Raw genomic sequence first — 14,065 nt, 5'->3', positions numbered from 1 at the left:
AATAAATCTTCTCTGATGATACTACACTTTACTACCAACAGACCTGTTTAAAAGAGAAGCACTACAGAAGTCCCACGCTTACAGCGGATCTGTTCTATAGGTATTTGTTCAACCTCTATGTGTAGAAGGCTTAACATATTCTAATGGTACGTTCAAGCAAAACAGAGACGAGACATTGGTGATATTCTACTTTGAGACAATTTCAGATGATGCCAAACACACTAAAGTGATATTCAGGGAGGGTAACAATTTTAGTAAGAACAAGGGACTGGCATTAAACTACTACAGTGTTAAGTGAAGTTATAGTTTGCCTTAGTCATTTGGAGGCAACCAGTACCAATCCTAAATGGACCATCTGCACAAAATATTCACCTTGATCCAGTTTTAATTGGTAGTTCAGATTTTTTCACTTTACAAAAGTGGAGTATCTCATAAGCCTGTTTGACTTTAGCTTGATCCAGACTAAGAATGCCTATTAAGGTGGGTTCCAGTTTACCTCATCTCATCAGGGCCAGGAATGATGTCCCTAGCCTTCAGGAAAAATGCTTTGAACCTAATACCTGAAACATTTTGGGAGGTATATTACTGTTGTTGAGTCAGCATGGTAATATCATCATTTCCTTAGTATCTTTCTGTAAAGGGCAGAGACTCAATGTACGCTTAGTTGATTCATTTACATCAACACAGACATTGATTTCTATTCCCTGTGGTGGATTTGGGGTATCTCCCCCTACATTCCTCCAGTCCCTTCTAACACCTGTCTCTTCTCTGTGCAGGACTTCAAGTCCTCTGGTTGCAATGGTGTTTTGAACATGTTAGTACACTGTGGCAACTGCAGTTTTTCTGGCTTCAAGAACAAAAAACTCTGTTTATCACCACCTGTGGACTCCTGTAGTCACTCCAACCTCTGACCACAGATGGTCAGGTTTATTTGTTTGACAAAAACAGAGAAGTTGTCTATGGTTTTTTTTTTTTTTCAATGCTTATCTATTCTTAGAGACAGAGAAGGCATACACAAGTGTGCAAGAGCAGGGGAGGGGCACAAAGAGAGGGAAAGAGAGAATCCCAAGCACGCTCCTCACTGTCAGCACAGAGCCCCACACGGGGCTCAAACTCACGAACCGTGAGATCATGACATCAGCCAAAATCAAGACTTGGACATGGGGCGCCTGGGTGGCGCAGTCGGTTAAGCGTCCGACTTCAGCCAGGTCACGATCTCGCGGTCTGTGAGTTCGAGCCCCGCGTCAGGCTCTGGGCTGATGGCTCAGAGCCTGGAGCCTGTTTCCGATTCTGTGTCTCCCTCTCTCTCTGCCCCTCCCCCGTTCATGCTCTGTCTCTCTCTGTCCCAAAAATAAATAAAAACGTTGAAAAAAAAAAATTTAAAAAAAAAAAAATCAAGACTTGGACATTTAACTGACTGACCCACCCAGGTGCCCCTCTCTCCTACTTTAAACACATCTTCCAGAGTCTCTAGAATCAAGCAGCTGTGGAGCAAGTTAAAGTCTTAAATGTTTGACATTATTTGTTTAAAAAAATCCCTTTATTATTCTTGCAATACCCTTATTTATTGTTTTCTACTGTTATTTTCAGTTCCTGAAATAGCCTACATATATTTAAAAACAATTTTATTTTAAAATTAACAATGTAGAATTTACATACATGATTATATTTAAAATATACCCTAATTATATCTTTTTGTATTTATGTTTATCAACTGTCAATGTTGATCCTGATTAAAGCTTGAGTACAGGAAATGGAATCTGAGTTCAGATCAAAATATGGCTTATTTGAAAATACCAGAAACATGATATGCCTTTTATTTAGCAGAGTTTCTGTCATTTGTCACCTATGACAGAACAAGATCTGCCCTTGGCTTTTGGTAAGCTGAACTTTTTCAATGGCTTGTCATTACCATTTCCTCTGTCACTTAAATTTCCACTATGGGTTTGCAGAAGGAGTTCCTTGAGTTTGGTTCATCTGACCTTAACAGCTCAAGCTCCACACACTACTGAAAGCATCCTTGATCTTCAGCACAAAACAAAAACAAACAAACCCAATCCGAAACTAACAAAATTTTCCCTACTCATCATGGCATCTAGTTATGTTCCTAGAAAAGTCTTGCTGACCTTTCGTGGAAAGTAATATTAGTGGCCAGAATCAGGCTACGTGGGGAGTGTGTAGGGTGGTACTGGATAGCTGAGCTGGAGGGAAGCCAGGAGCTAACTGTTCATTACCTTCTTTAGAACAGAAGGGAAAAATTATATTTGGCTATGATTTAATGAAGAGTCTAAGTTCACACAGATGGTTTAAATTTAACTAAACTAAGTCCTTTTTTTGGTCTCAATGTGAATAATTTAAATAAATTCCCCCTCTCTTTTCTAAATTACTGTCTTTAATATTCATACGCATGCCAAAAATTGCCATACCAATTCATTTATTTGAATTATAATACCAGTAAAAGTACAAGGAATCTCATTTTTTTTAAAACATAATTGTATTTTTTCCAATTATTTCATTCAATAATAATCACAATACATTAATTATTTTACCATTTCATTTTTGGCTACAGAACTAATGTGTGTTTTTTTTTTTTTTCTAATAAACCAAGTAAACATGCATGGAACCTATACGGGAATGTCCCTTTACTTTCATAAGCAAAATACAGCCTTATGTGTATTTGTATATGTATCTATCTATGTTATGATTATTTTTAATCACAGGCAGTTTTAGTGTTTAGCTACAATATTTTCAAACGCCATTAGAAAAACCAAAGGTATTTAGTGATTTAATATTACGAGTAAAGTTTCCACAAGGCAATTGAGAATATCAGTGAACACAATTAAGTTAATAACACATTAACACAGAGCTAAGAATTATCAAAAACATGTAAAACATGAGACATTACCCAACACTTCAAGTGTGACAATTTCTTATGTCAAGATTAAAGTCTTAGAAGAATCAAATCACAAAAGATCACAAAATACATGGTTTGATATGCATGTCTACAGTTCTTTGTTTACATTATATTGATGTACCCATCAACCAATCCAGGTATGAGTGTATTCTACAGTTCGGCGTATAAACAGAAATATAAAGTGTTATAAGGTCACCACTGAAAACATTAATCATTTTATCTTTAATGCGACAATCTATTTTTTTGATAGATTGCAACATAGCAAGCCTACAAGCCCCATTTTTCCATCTTATGGTAGCTGTACAATTATCAGAGAGACAACGTGAAATCACATACGAAGAATCAATTCACAGACAAAATAAGGCCTCTGTTTATCAGTAAATATCTTCCAATTAGGAACAGTAGGCAAAGAGATCCACAAACTGAGAATTATTAATTTTTAAATTGTATCTATCATATATTATTATATTACCTTTTATATTCAAAACATTTGAGATAAAACCCCCCAACATTAAGTCTTAAATTTATTTTAACCACAATATGAAAAAAAAAATGGTTAAAAACAACAGTGAAAAGTGTTAAGACCAGTGAAGAACTTACCAGGCATTAGAACTCACTAGAAAGCCACTGCATTCAAAGCAGAACGGTGTTGGCCCAGAAACAGATAGGGATCAGAACAGAGAGTCCAGAAATAGATCCAAATACATATGGCATCTTTATATGTGACAAGAATAACATTTCAACCCCATGATAAAGGTTCTTGTAATAACGAGAAGTTAATAAAGACAATCCTACCTCATATCATGTGCAAAACTTAACATTGCAGTAAGACTTGAATGTTTTAAAACTTGGGGAGAAAATGTAAGAAAATATTTATATGACCTTGAAATGGATACACCACCCTGAGTAAAACAGATTATCTCAGAAGCAATAAAGAAAAAGACAGACATATTTGATTAATTAATAATTAATAATTTTCATTTGGCAAAAGACAACACACACAGAGACAAGAACTGTAAAGATATATTTGCACACATCTAACAAACGATTAACGTTTCTAAGACACTGCAGCTCCCAGAATATGTGAAAGAAAAACACAACCAAGCAGAAAAATGGACAGTGGAAATGAATATGCAGTGAAGAAAGGGAAAATTCACATGGATACTAAACACATGAAAATATTCTCAACATCCACAAGAGTGAAGAAAATGTAAATGAATGACCAGGGATAATGAGATTGGTAAGCATCAAAAGGAGCAGTGACATCTAATGCAGATGAGAATGTCAGAAATGGGCACTGTTACGTGCAAATATGATTGGCTATTCCTTTGAGGAAACTAATTTAGCTTTATCTGTGAAAATTAAAAATACACATACCGTTTGACCAAGCAATTCCACTTCTGGGAATCTATCCTATAGAAGAAAAAAAAAAAGGACCAGTACGTAAGGACACAGGTACAAAGATGTTGATTGCAGCATTGTTTGTTGTGTGGTAGAGGACGAGGGGGGCCAGGAAATAGCACGAAAGCATACTGATGGAGAAATGATTAAATGAAATGTGATGTATCTATAATATGCAATTATTAAAAAGAACAGGATAAATCTGTAGATGCCGACTTGGAGGAGATTGGTGAGGTAAGAAAAGCAAACTGAAGGGTAAGTGCTAGAATCCCATCTTAAAACGGTAGCAACAGCAGCAACACAACAATGAAGTTGAAAACACTCATGTGTACATGAAGGAAGGAATAGAGGAATACAGACGAGACTGACAACACCTGCCCAGGGTTGTAAGTGGAGGCAGGGATTAGAAGGGATGGGAATTATTTACATCCTCTTAGTGTATTTCTGTGTTGTTTCACTATTTACCAGGAGCACCCTATTAATTTTGTAATTTTCAAAAATATATTTAAGGAACAATGATTAGCTCTTATTAGCGGTAGTAGGGCAGCGTCTCCACACATTCACCCTCGGTGAAAGAGGAGCAAATAAACAAATATTTCTTTCTTTGCTTATGCCAGTCATCACAGTATTCTTGTTTAATTGCTTGCCCAATATCCATCCCATCTCTCTCCCATATGTCTATTAGCCATGTGGTTTGGGTGGGTCGGATTCCCAGGGACTCCTGAATAGTCTAAGCCAGTTCTGTTGAGAAGAACTACAACTTAGAGCCACTTCTATAATTTTAATTTTCTAGGAGTCACAGTAAAAAAACTTTAGAGACACAGGTGAAAGTGTTTTTAATCATGTATTAGCATTCTAACTCAGAATATCCCCAAATAGCACCATTTCAATGTACAGCTAATACACAAATTATTAATGAGCTATTCCACATTTTTCCATATCTCAACTTGGACTAGCTACATTTCAACATCTCAACAGCTACATGTGGCTAGTGGCTACATACTGGAGAGCACCAGTCTAAACTAGTGAAAGAATTGTTTTAATATTACCATATTCAAGGGGGACACATAGTTTAGGATGACCTACTCAAAGAAAAACTCACAATGACAGGAGAAAAAACATCTCCTGGTGGGAATGAATAAGAAAAATTTATGAAAACTGCTGGCAGCCACGTAGAGCTATGAAGGAAGCCTCAAGGGGGGAGAAATTGGGTCCTGTGGCAACCATGAACCTCTGGACCAACCCCTGCCAGAAGCCTGGACTATTAGTTACGTGAGCTGGTAAAGTTCCTTTATTTTTTCAACCACTTAGAGTTAGGTTTTTTATTACCTGCAATCAAAGGTATCCCAATTGATATTCATCTATGGCCAATGTTCAAACAAATGTTTTCTTCTTAAGCAAGTTAACTCAGATGTTCAACATTTCTTCCGTTTATTTGTAGTCAAGGCATGCTTTTGTTAAACTAGCTTTATTTGGTAAAGCTTTTTTTTAGATATCTCCTGGAAACATTTCTGAAGACTTCCACAGACTAATTCCTGATTATCTTGGGTAATTGTCCATGATCACCTCTCCTCAAGACAATAAGGACATGAGGTGCCAGAGAAATCTATCAGTTCCACTCCTATTCCACCCTCTTTTCTAGTCTTTCCCCTCTAGACCAGGGCTCCCCAACTTGAGCACTAATGATATTTTGAGGAGATAAGACTTTGTTGGGGGCTGTTTTCCTGAACACTGCAGAACGTTTAGCAGCATCCCACTAGATGATAAATCCCACTCGCCCAGTAGTTGTGACAATCAAAAATGTCACTACACACTGTCAAATGTCCTCTTACAGGACAAAATCCCCCCTGGCTGAGAACTGCTGTTCTAGACCAACCACCAGTTCAACTGCACAAGTGACCTTCATTGTTCTGTGAGACTCAGTCATTGCAGCAAGCATACAGTATGATGCTACTCCTCTATCCTCTGCATCATAAGCTTTCCATGCACACATGAGGTTCTAGAATCTCATCTGTTCATGTGTTCCCCCTTCCCTCCCATACTATGTTGACCCTGAGCTCTCCATTGCACACTTCTTTCCAAAAGAAGTGTGCCTAGATCCCTCTAACTTCACCTTGAAATCATTACCTGAGCTGCTCCCCGAACCAACCACCCAACCATTGCTCTCAGGCTTCTTTGAGGGGATTTTTTTCGACAAAGTATGTGCTCATTTATAGCCATTCATTCCTCAATTCAAGTTCCCACAGCTGGACCACTCAGCTCTTCCATCAGTCCATCCTGAGGGACAACTCCATCCCAGTCTCTCCACACTGTAACAACTCATACTTTATTCTTCCTAATCCATCTCTAAGACTAGAGTTCCACTGTAACAACCACTGGAAAACTCTTCACAGCTTCTCAAACTGATATAAAAATTTAATCCAATTCCAATAAAAATCTCAACAGGTTTTTCTTTTTGTGGAAACTGACAAACTGATTCCAAAATTAAAGAACCTAAAATAGCCGAGACAACTCTGGAAAAAAATCAAGATGGAGAACAAACACTACCTAATATCCAGACTTATTATAAAGCCATAATAATCAAAACATTGTGGTACTGCTGGAAAGACAAATAGGTCATTGAGAGAACAAAGTCTGCAAAAAGACACACACATATAGTGGGAGCAAGTGATTTTCAACAAAGGTAAAAAACAATTCAGCAGAGAAAGGTTCATTTGTTCAACAAATGGTGCTGGAACAATTAGATAACTACTTGCAAGAATATGAGCTTCAATCCATGCTTCACCCATATACAAAATTAACTCAAAAGGGATTACAGACTTAATGTAAAATCCCAAACTATAAACATTCTGGGGGGAAAAAAAAACAGGAGAAAAGCTTTGTGACCTAGGTCAGGTAAAGATGGCTTAGATGCAACACCACAAGTATATTCACCGAAGGAAAAAAATGATAATACAGATAATACAGATTTTAATTTTAATAAAATTGAAAACATTTGCTCTTCAACTGATGCTGTCAAGAGATTGAAAACACAAGCCACAAGTTGGGAGAAAGTTTACCAATCATATATAGCAGTTTTATCTATTATGGCCCCAAAGTATAAGCAACCCAAATGTCCATCAACAAACGGATGGCTAATCAAACTGTGAATAATCAAACTGTACCCATTCGATACGATATTACTTAGCAATAAGGAATGAACTATTAACATATGCTACAACATAGATGAATCTCAGAATAATTAAACTGAGTGAAAGACATGAGATTTCCCTCCCCCCCAAAAAAAGTACCACCAGTAGTGTTCCATTTATTTAAAATTTGAGAAAACGCAGGGAGTAATAAATCAGTAAAAAGAAACTTCTGGGCAGGATGGCTACTTCATTCCCTTGATATGGTGGTGGTTTCACAAGTATATACATAAGACATTTATGAAATTGTGTACCTTAAATTAAGTACAGTTTACTGTATGCCAATTATGCTTCCATAAATCTATTTTATTTTTCTGAAAGATGTCAGGGGGGAATTATTAGCTGTTGGGGGAAATATTAACTGGTAGACCATGTAGGCCTCTACTGCTCTGGGTACAGCTGAAACCGGTTCATGCTACATGGGATTTCATGAGAAGTGTTTTTGAAGGGTTTGTGTGCTTGTTTTGTTTAAAATTGTGCAGTGGAGTAATACAAATAAAATTCAAAATTCCTGGGTACTTAACATAATACAGCCTGGGTAGTGTTAAATCAGGGACCAAAGGTATGTGCTGGACAGGGAGAGATTTCGTGGAGCCTCAAGAGGTACCAATTTCCACTACCTTCACTGTAATTCTCATTTTAAGTATATCCCGAGACAATCACCACCATCACTATTCCTCCTGTGGTTTTCAAGGTAAGTCTGACCACAACTTTCAAGAAAAAAAACAAAGAAAGAAAAATGAGAATAAAGCCAAGTGGCCTGAATTCTCAAAGATAATAATTAAGTAGCAAGCTTTAACCAGATGTTTGATGACACTATTTTTCCCTACGATTCTATCAGAATCAACTGCATTTACATACAAATTGGCAATACTTTGGAATCCCACCTAAGAAAAAGCCACCATTTTTCCCTTAAGACATGAAACCCATGTACTGATCTATTAATTTCTTTTCAGGATATGATGTCAAGTGCATTTTTAAAATATACTCCATTGCTCCCAAGTGCTTCTTTAATCCACAAGGACTGGTTTTAGCATTTAAACTAATTTATCCTAGACATAAAAAACCTTCTGCTTATTCTCCCAGATAATTGATTCTTGATTTGTTAAGATACTAAACACTACACTTTATACCCTGAAATGCAAAACCGCTGGTGAACTCACTCGTGTGCTCCATGCAGAGCAAATACCATTTAGTGCCTCAGCAGAGAGGCCAAGGAGAGCTCAGAAACGGAGAACACCCCCTTGCTCTGTCCTGCTGCCAGCACAGGGGGAAGGTCCTCACTGTCCCTGCAACAAAACGCTATCATTTGTTTCACAGCAGCTACATACGATGTCATATGGTGCCAACTTCCCAAAGCGAATGGTTTTCAAAAAATAAAAAGAAACCCAAAGATAAGCTCTGCCTCAAAGCTGACCTAAGGAAAAGCACAGACGACCACCAACAATAACATTATAAGGCTGCAGTGGAAGGGCGCCTGGATGGCTCAGTTGGTTAAGTGTCTGACTTCAGCTCAGGTCATGATCTCGGGGTCCGGAAGTTTGAGCCCTGTGTCTGGCTCTGTGCTGACAGCTCAGAGCCCGCAGCCTGCTTCAGATTCTGTCTCTCCCTGCCCCTCCCCCACTTGTGTGTGAGCGTGCTCTCTCTCTCTCTCTCTCAAAAATAAACTAAAAAAAAAGACTTCATTGGAAAATCACGGTTTATTAAGAGTTTGGCACTCAATGCTAATGTCATCCCAATGTTAATCTCATTGATCTGGATGACACAACACAAGTTAGAAATCACTTTTCCTATATAGTCAAGAGCACAAAGCATATGCCACACTAATATTTTCTAACAGAATAAGAACACTTTCACATAAAGATCGACAAAATATGCAAATATATCTTGAAAGGTTTTACAGTTCTAGAAAAAAGGCATTTGAAAATCTTCCCCTCCATATAATAGGCATATTTGAATTTATTATGATTACAATATTCATTTTGGAAAAAATCAAAATTTATTCTTCTGTGCTAGGTCAAATTGATGTCACCTATTTTCACATGCAAATAAAATTCATAGAATATACTTAATGAAAACTTCCCCCCTCCTTACAGAACTATCTGCATTGAATTTCCTTACGGTACCCATCACAAGTTACTTGGGTGGCTTAGGAGGTGAAGAAGATCCCAAAAGACCATGGGAAGAGAAGTGTACAATGGCAGGCATGTTCAATGGACACGTCTTAGGTTCCAAAACCTGAGCATGGAGAAGCCCTCAAACTCATCCCAGGAGAGGGGACTTTATATAACAACATGTTAAAAGACAATCCATGTGTGTTCAAATAAAAGAACTGACCCATCAAGGTGCTCTCATGTGGGACCCCTACTTCACAAAAACAGAGGGACCACTCAAATAACTTTGCCCCAGACGATTAGGTCAGTCAGCTGCCACAAGGAGCTAAGAAAAAAAAAAAAAAAAAAAAAGAGCAGGGAGTTGAATTCTTGGGAGTCAGAACAGCTGAGGAAAGGGCAGAGATTCTAAGGTGAAACACCAAGATGCATGCCCAGTCTTCCAGCTACCACCCACCTCTCCAAGGCTCCCCTCAGAGGGCCTGACTCACTACCACACCCCAGGGTAAAGAGGACAATACAGAACTCAGCTGCTCCACTCATGTCTGCCTGGATAATGGGCACACCTGTTACTGCGGCTGGGCCTACCACACCCCACCAGCATGGCTCTCCCTAGTCTCCTTATCAGTCTGAATAAACTTCACATCCGGGCATATCTGGTGTGTGCCTGGAGGTCTTCCCTTTGGTTGCAGCTTTAAGTATAAGTATGAACACTCAGGAAGATCTGGGGCTAAGCTTTCCAAAATGTTCAAAGAAATCATGACAAGCACGGTGAAGTCAAGCATACTGTGTGGTGTCTACCATTTGTTTTAACCACGCTGTGGATGTTGATGCTAAAATTCATGTCTTTCAGAAGAAAGCACACCCACATCCTTGCTGATTATCTCTTTCCAACTCAACTGTATTACACTCCTCAAACGGAAAGGTTGCCTTCCAATCCCTGTGTGTAGGAAATCTAAATTCTGGTCCCAGTTCACAGAACTATCCTGAATACAAGCAAATCTCAAATCCTCTGTGTTGTTAGTTCTACATTTCTCAAAGGTATGTTCCATCATATTTCTGTTCAAGTTTCTTCTAGGTATGAAATTCTGACTAAAATTTTTCATATGGACATATATAATACCCAACTTCATTTTCCTCAACACCTGCCTGTCCCAAAACACAATTTTAAGAAGTGATCTGTATACTACACTGAGAAAAAGGATAGGTAGATTATTCTGGAAAAGGGGCCACTGAGCACAAAAAGTGCCCGCAGAGCCTGATGATATAAAGCCAGAATATGTATATGTTCTGTCCTCACAGTCACCTGGAAACCTCCTGTTACCAGGCTTGACCATCATGGGATATGGGGGAAAGACCTACCCAAGGATATGGGGGCCAAATGCCTCTTTAAAACGTCACCATTGACAAAAACTGGGGGGGAAAACAGTCTTTTAGAAAATGCTAGGCAAATGATCTGGCTTTGAAGGAACTTCCTCTGCCTACTTTGCAGTCTCTGGCCTAATTCTACAGGACAAAAATAAGAGATGGGGGAGAGGATGGTACAGGGAGGGCTTAATTCCCAGTATGTTCTGTTTCACAGAACACTTACATAATATCGTATGACAGACACTGTTTTAAAACACTTTACAAATGTTAACTAATTTAATTTTCAAAACACTCTCCATCTGGGGCTCCTGGGTAGCTCAGTTCGTTAAGCATCTGACTCTTGGTTTTGCCTCAGGTCAATATCTCATGGTTCCTCAGTTTCAAGCCTCACATCTGGATCTGCTCTGACAGTGCAGAGCCTGCTTTGAATTCTCTCTCTCTCCCCTTTTCTTTCTGCCCTCCCTGGCTTGTGCTCTTTCTCTAAGGAAATAAATAAACGAAAATAAAAAATTTTACAAATGAGGAAACAAATGAGGAAACAAAGACACCTAGAAGCTCAGTAACCGTCTGAAGGTCACAGCACTGGGTAAATGGTGGAGACTGGACTGAAACCCAGGCAACGTGACTCAACTCCAGGCTCTGAAATGCCTACTGAGTTACAGACTGGAGAAGGTGGCTTTTGGTGAGAAACATCCATCAAGTGGCCTCAGGGGGTCACCCTACACAAGCCTTGCTGAAAAGGATTGCACACTGAAAACTCTTTCCAAAGTCCTGTTTGACTCATTTTTCCTTAAAAGTTATTCTAGTAAATGTGAAGTAGAGAACATTCCCTTGGGCCTTATGGGCATCCAGAAACCCAGTTTGCCACCATATACCCTGAAGCTCTAAGAGCAGTTGTTCTCAACTGGGCGTGATATTTTAGGTTCACCTTGACAGCTGGTGGAAAGTCCATAAGCTCCTTCCCAACCCCCCCCCCCCCCACTTCCCCTCCTCCAGATTCTAATTTGCACTCTCAAGTGTTTTTGGAAATGTGAATGCATAAACCTCCCTGGGGGACCTAACCCTTCCTGCCCTGGAGCAAAATTAAGGTTTTCCTCAAGGTTTCAAAGGTAAGAAGATCCGTCCTATGTTGCTTCTATCCAGTAGGTCTCCTCCCAACCACTTCACAGAAGATGAATACATGCATGTTAAAAGCCGCTGCAAATATATGCCAAATACCAAACTGGCTATTCGATGAATATATAAATGCAATTGACATTCTTTCACAGGCTGAAATCCTCTCTTTACTCTCAGGATATATTACACCATTCTCGTTTTATATAAACATGCCACTTTAAATGCTAATTCAGATGCAACACTCTATTTTTCCTTCGTTTTGTTTCTGGGTTTCTAACAGTCAAAAGGACACTGGACTTCCACTCGCCTTTGACGAGGGATATTCTGAATTCTTGCTTCAATATGGGTGGGGGTTGGGAGGGAAGAAAGTACTGAAAAGAAAACTAAATTTATTTTAAAAGTTATCCAAATACAAGTGTGGTTTTACTCTGTCCTTTATTTTTCTCCAAGTAAGCCCTTTCCGTCTGTTTCAAGAAATGCTGCCTTCACCTTGCTGAAAATCCCAGAAATCTAATTCAACTGGGTTGTTAAATGAAGGCGATTCCCTCTCCTTGCATGCTAGACTGAAACTACTCATTTTACTCAGAGTACTTTTCTAAACAGTTCATGAAGGCAGTATGTTCTGGCTAAAATACAACTGGGGGAATAGAACTCTTCTGTTTTAAAAAAAACTACACATTTCTTGGGCGCCTGGGTGGCTCAGTCAGTTAAGCATCTCACTTCGGCTCAAGTCATGATCTCACAAGTCATGATCTCACAATTCATGAGCTTGAGCCCCTGGTCAGGCTCTGTGCTGACAGCTGAGAGCCTAGAGCCCGCTTCAGATACTGTGTCTCCCTTTTCCCTGCCCCTCCCCTGCTCGTGCCCTGCCGGTCTGTCTCTCTCTCAAGAATATATACTTTACAAATTACTTTAAAAAAATACACATTTCTATGTATGCCAATGACATCAACCCAAGGCTACTCAATGACACAGAAGGCCACTTCCTAGCTTGTCTCGAAATGATAAATTCCAACCAGTCCAGGACCTTCAGTCCAATATATCTACAGTAAGATAAACCATCTTCTACATCCAGCAGGCCCAGCTCCACCCAGAAGTTTCTGACAACCATGAGCGTCCTCTGGCTTCTGTCATCCTGGCCACCCTCTGACAACACTCTCCCTCTGTTGCTTACTCATCTTCCATTCCTTTCCTGCCGTGCCCAAGAGAGCCAAAATTAGAAAGAAGGGAGGTAAGTTTGCCACCCATTGATACATTTATTAACCTACACGTGGGGCAGAACAGTTCTTGACAGCTGCTCCCCTCTCTGGTTGCCTCATCTCCCATCAGTCCACCAGAAAGACATTCCATTAATGAACCGTCTGCTGCTGTGCTAAACACAGCTCAGTGACAAGCTGCCCAAAGGTATGTAGCAGTCAACGAGACACTGAAAAGAAAAACTCTTTAAGATCCAACTGAATGGATTTCTAGTACTAGGATGTCTGGCACCGTGGCAGATGTATTTGAGATGCCGGTCTTCTTTGTAGGTAGGGGGGTGGGCTTCCTAGCAGACCTGAAGAAGGGGGAGGCCAACAGACAACTATCTAGGCATGCAGTGCCCAGCCCTAGTCACTTCTGGCTACCTCCAGAGTAAGGACATAACAAAAGGAAAGCATGAGGGGCGCCTGGGTGGCTCAGCCGGTTGAGCTGCCAACTGTCATGATCTCACAGTTCTTGGTTTCGAGCCCATGTCAGGCTCTGTGCTGACAGCTCGGAGCCTGGAGCCTGCTTCGGATTCTATGTCTCCCTCTCTCTCTGCTCCTTCCCCACTCGTGCTCTGTCTGTCAAAAATAGATAAACATTAAAAAACTTTTTTCAAAAGCACAGTGTTAATGGAGAAGGGACAAAACTCTACAGAGAGGAACAGTTACTGGATACTAGTATTTATTATTGCTAGATCAAGAAATTAAAATAAACCAAGACCCTCA

General features: G+C 39.5%; 1 protein-coding gene across 12 annotated transcripts in view; it reads right to left on the bottom strand.

Moving 5' to 3' along the window:
- MAST4 (microtubule associated serine/threonine kinase family member 4) overlaps positions 1-14,065 on the bottom strand; it is a 568,735-nt gene that overhangs the window by 257,070 nt on the left and 297,600 nt on the right. For 7 of the 12 annotated variants that reach the window (XM_045494932.1, XM_045494941.1, XM_045494959.1 and 4 more), the window contains one exon: positions 4,292-4,327. The exons of the other annotated variants lie outside the window; for them this stretch is intronic. In XM_045494932.1, coding sequence (XP_045350888.1) covers positions 4,292-4,327 — 36 coding nt within the window. The remainder of the gene's footprint in view (positions 1-4,291; positions 4,328-14,065) is intronic. 12 annotated transcript variants of the gene reach the window in all.

The sequence above is a fragment of the Leopardus geoffroyi genome, chromosome A1 (assembly GCF_018350155.1).
Source record: "Leopardus geoffroyi isolate Oge1 chromosome A1, O.geoffroyi_Oge1_pat1.0, whole genome shotgun sequence".
In the NCBI taxonomy this organism is placed as follows: domain Eukaryota; kingdom Metazoa; phylum Chordata; class Mammalia; order Carnivora; family Felidae; genus Leopardus; species Leopardus geoffroyi.
The sequence above is the reverse complement of the archived record's forward strand: the minus strand, read 5'-3'. Positions and strand labels throughout refer to the sequence as shown.